Source organism: Otolemur garnettii, unplaced genomic scaffold (assembly GCF_000181295.1).
Source record: "Otolemur garnettii isolate 467f Iridium unplaced genomic scaffold, OtoGar3 scaffold00025, whole genome shotgun sequence".
Classification (NCBI taxonomy): domain Eukaryota; kingdom Metazoa; phylum Chordata; class Mammalia; order Primates; family Galagidae; genus Otolemur; species Otolemur garnettii.
The window spans coordinates 12,198,538-12,203,260 of NW_003852420.1; the positions used below are offsets into that span (position 1 = coordinate 12,198,538).

General features: G+C 43.6%; 1 protein-coding gene across 2 annotated transcripts in view; it reads left to right on the forward strand.

The window, feature by feature from the left end:
• Nucleotides 1–4,723, forward strand: part of CUNH20orf194 (chromosome unknown C20orf194 homolog) — a 151,463-nt gene that overhangs the window by 105,555 nt on the left and 41,185 nt on the right. For both annotated transcript variants that reach the window (XM_012804175.2, XM_023512184.1), the window contains exons 22-25: nt 170–316; nt 1,677–1,765; nt 2,182–2,283; nt 3,002–3,119. In XM_012804175.2, the coding sequence (XP_012659629.2) occupies nt 170–316; nt 1,677–1,765; nt 2,182–2,283; nt 3,002–3,119 (456 nt within the window). The remainder of the gene's footprint in view (nt 1–169; nt 317–1,676; nt 1,766–2,181; nt 2,284–3,001; nt 3,120–4,723) is intronic.

The following is a 4,723-nucleotide window of genomic DNA, read 5'->3' on the forward strand; positions in this document are numbered from 1 at the left end:
AAAAAAAAAAAAAAAGAAAAAGAAAGCACATCTATACTGAACCCCACTAAACCACATAATGTTAAAATAATTGCACTGAAATTGATCCTACATGTTCTGTCAAGTCGTTGCAAGTGCTAGAATCATACAAATAGCTCTTCTCACTGATGCCTCCTCTTTTTCTCTTTAGGATTCCACCAGTATCGTTGCCGCTCTTCTTATAGACTTCAAAAGCTCATTGCTTCCTCATCTCCCAGTTCATTTCCATGGATCAAGCAATTTTCTGATGATTACCCTTTTCCCCAAATCAAAGATATACCAAGCATTTTACTCAGAGGTAACATCAGTCATTATTCAACAAACCAGCTACTACTTTTTTTTTTTCTCTCTAGCAACTTCGATGGTAAGGCAGTGCCTTAGAGCTAACAGTGAGCTAACATGAAGAGAGGGAGAGTTCGCTGGTGGGGTGACTGCTTCTAATTTCCTTGGGTTCTAGAATGGTGCTCTTGGCAGTGATGGGTGAAACCCTAAAGAAACTGAACAAAATGGCTCGGCGCCTATAGTTAAAGTGGCTAAGGCACCAGCCACATACACCAGAGCTGGCGGGTTTGAATCCAGCCTGGGCCTGCCACATGACAATGACAATCACAACCAAAAATTAGCCGAGTGTTGTGGCGGGCGCCTGTAGTCTCAGCTGTTTGGGAGGCTGAAGCAAGAGAATCGCTTAAGCTCAGGAGTTGGAGGTTGCTGTGAGCTGTGATGTCACAGCTCTCTACCCAGGGTGACAGCTTTAGACTCTGTCAAAAAAAAAAAAAAAAAAAAAAAAGGGAAAGAAACTGAAAAAAAGGCATTTTAACCTTTAAGAAAAATCTGCTTTGTTCTCTTTAAATCTTAATTAGTTTTATTTCCCCTTTAGTTACTTTACTAAATTGTTGGATTCTACCTACTAGAATAGGGCTCTTTGCCCCACCCGTTTTCTCTGTCCCTGTGGGTCACAGTCCCTGTCCTTGTGAATGGTGGTACCTGGCAAGCTGTACGTTATAGACACTCAGCACAGATTTACAAGAGAAGGAGCTTACCAAGAATTAATTATAAAACCCACTTAGCGATAACCCAAGTCAAACTTATAGCCAACCTCAGGACCAGTGGGAATTCTTGAAAAGATGTGATTGGTGCAGTTCGTGAGGGGACAGTGTCCCTCCCCATGACAGATTCTGAGAACATGGAAGAGAAAAGAACTGATTGTAGCTGCATAGTGTCTCCCCTAGACTGCCTCCTGGGCCTTCCTACCTCCTTGTGCTTCTCCTTCTGATCTGGAAAATAGAGACAGCCCTTTGGTCTCCAGAACTGTCTGCAGCCACCCCTTGGTCTCCAGGCAGGAGTTATTTGAACTACTCCTGTCTGTCTGCCCCATCACCAGGGAACCAGAACAGTGTCACCGGACACCTTCCTTCATGCTTCCTGAGCTCTGAAGGATCAGAATCCCCTGAGGAGAGGAACCCAGAAGGACTTTTGAGTTTTAAAAAACACAGAACAGAATTGCTTCAGGCCTCTATTTTTGAAGCAAACTTGTTTGTTACAGTGGTTTTTCTCTGCACTGACAGTCTAACTTTTCAACAACCATCAAATCCCCATGTGGGTTCCATATCCTGTTGTTGAGTTTAAAGTGTTCTTTGCTCAAATTCTGTTTTGTTTAGGTCTTCTCCCCCTGGCAACAGCAGGATAACTCAGGGCTCTCTTTAAAAGTGATCCAGGAAGATGGATTATCTGTAGAACAAAAGAAATTGTAAGTGGCTGCCTTCAGTGTTTGTGCTTGCTTCCCTAAGCTTGTGGGTGTGCTCTCTCTGCAGGATGCCTGGTGTTATGTAACACAGGGGTCCTGGCTTCTGAAAGGGCCAGCACAGTCATTTCAGTGCTGCCAACTTGCAGGTAGCTGGTGCCCTTGGAGAAAGAGAAAGCAAGAGAGATGAAATCCACTAAGAATCAGAAACCCATACTGTTGTCAAGGGGTCTTAGACCTCCCTGCCTATGTGGGCATACCAGTCATCATGGATTCACACATGTTTTATTTAAGTCACAAAGATGTTTGCCTTGGAAAAGCTGACTCTGTTACTGGACTATGCCTTGAAAACATGAGAATGAGTTGTGTGAAGTGTACTGCAGGGAGAGGGAGTTCTAATCTATGAGCTTTTGATATTCTAGACACTCCAGTGCACAGAAGCTCTTCAGTGCCCTGAGCCATCCTGCTGGGGAGAAGTGGAGTTCTCTGAAGCTGCTCTCAGCCAAACTCCCAGAGCTGGACTGGTGAGCTCTAGTTTTCTTTTTCTTTCTTTTTATTTATTTATTTATTTATTTGATGCACTGTCTCTGTTGCTCTGGGTAGAGTATATCACCGTGGCTCATAGCAACCTTAAACTCTTGGGCTCAAGCAATCCTTCTGCTTCAGCCTCCCTTGGTTTTCTGTTTTTTAGATTTTTAATGTTTGACTTTTCAAATATCCTTCCTAAGTTCCTCCTTCCTTCTTTTCTTTCTTGTATTTTTCTTTTTCTTTCTTATTTTATTTATTTCTTTGACAGAGTCTAACTCTGTTGTCCAGGATAGAGTGCCATGGTATCAGCCTAGCTCACAGCAACCTCAAACTTACAGGCTCAAATGATCCTCCTCTTTCAGCCTCCCAGATAGCTGGGATTACAGGCACCTATCACAATACCCAGCTAATTTTCCTGTTTTTAGAAAAGGAGACCGGGTATTTTTAGCTCAGGAGGAGCTCCAGGGATCTGCCCACCTTGGCCTCTCAAGAGTGCTAGGGTTGCAGGCATGAGACAACATACCCGGCCTCCTTTTTCTTTATAGCTTCTTAAAAACCACTGTAAAAGGTAGTGGTGACATCCATATGCAGTTTTATTCTCCAGAGAAAAATCTCTCTAAGGTGTATTTTTCAGCAGTTAAGAATTTGGTGTGATTTGGCACATTCAAGCAAGGCTGGTGATGTAATGTAATAGCACTGTCTTTGTTTTTTAAGGTTTCTCCAGCATTTCGCCATCAGCAGCATTAGCCGGGAGCCTGTGATACGGATCCATCTTCCTATCCTACTGCAGCCAGCTGAAATCAGCCCTACTCACACAGTAGAAAATGATAAGGTAGAAGAGCTCACCAAATGTGCTGGGAATCCATGGGAAGATAATCCTATGAGCCCGCCTATGGATCTTTTGTGTCTATTAACAAAAGGGGCTCAGGTGGAGTCCCTTTTATAAGACTTTCTGCCTCCTTGAATACTGATGTAGTAACACACATAACCCTCTCTGTGCAGTGACTATGTCAGGTGTCTACATTAACCCTAGCCATGCCCCATGGCAGTGGTAATATCCTGGCAGCCTGCCTTGTCCTTCCCTTGCTTCTCTAGGTCTTTTAAACTCTTGCTCAGTGCTTTCTTCGTGTCAGTTCTTCCTTATTGTAACAAGGACTTACCTGCCAGTGGTTGGCACACTCAGTAAGGAGAAGGGCACCTGTGTTACTAGGTCCTTGCTGGAAACACCAGGGTAAGGTGATACTTTATAAACATTGTCTTCCCGAGTAGATTTTAATCCACTCCTGCCTCAGGCTTCCCTCCACTTGACATACTCCCACCGTTTCTTTGGAGCCATGTCTATTTCTATACAAATCTAGAACTCAGCTGCAAAAGGAAATAAAAGCTGGAAGCAATTAGAAGCATCATTTTTTCCCCTTCGTTGAGAGTATAAAAATTCAGAAGATGCCTGCCTGCTTATTATATTTTACTTAAAAGATGTTCTGTGACTGGCCTTAAAGTAAAAATGTGTCTGGCTATATGCAGGTATACTGTGATCTGAGGGGCTAAGACTAAGGGTACTAAGGATTAGGAGACGAATGGGGAGAGCTGGACGGGAGGAACTGACAAAACATCAATTATGTGGCATACTGGCAAAGGGGACAGAAGAGGATACAGTGTAGAGGCCCTAGGCAGAGGGGATCAGGAGAACCTCTGGGTCCCACAAAAGAAGAGGAAACCACAGCCATCTTCTCTGTGCTGATGTGGTCAGCTCAGGTGGTGAGTGCCTCCAGGCTGAGTTTGAACATAAGTTACCTGTAACTGGGCCTATCTTAGTGAATCTTGTGTACTGTGAAATAAAACACATGGCAGCCCTTGCCATGCTATGCCATTCACATAGACCTTCAGTGACTGCATAGTTCCTCCCCTTCCCTACATGACCCTGACCCCTTTTTCAGTGAATCTTTTAAGTTACTTTGGAGTATCTACCTGAAGAGGGGTCTGTATGCTATTGTGTAATAAGGCTAGGGTTACTTTGGAGTATCTACCTGAAGAGGGGTCTGTATGCTATTGTGTAATAAGGCTAGGACAGTCTGGCCGAGCTTTTCTTCTACTCCTCAAGAGCCAGAAGTGCTTCCCATGCCCAGTGAGTTTTGACTTAGCCCAGACAGTATAGCTTGGAGAGCACAGCAGCCAGACAGAAATATCCCCAGCAACACTTTTCTGCTGAGTTTACCCCGGGACATTTTCTTCCTGGACCTCCTATCTGCCCAGTATTTTCTAACAAGTGTTTCCTGTTAAGTCGCAAATATCCCCATTGTCTACTTTACAAAGCCACTGGTCTCAGGTAGGCCCGGTTAATGCATTGTATTTTAACCGATCTATTCACAACCTGCTCTATAGAAATTTCTGTAGTAACACTACATTTCTTTTCTTTTCTTTTTTTTTTTTTTTTTT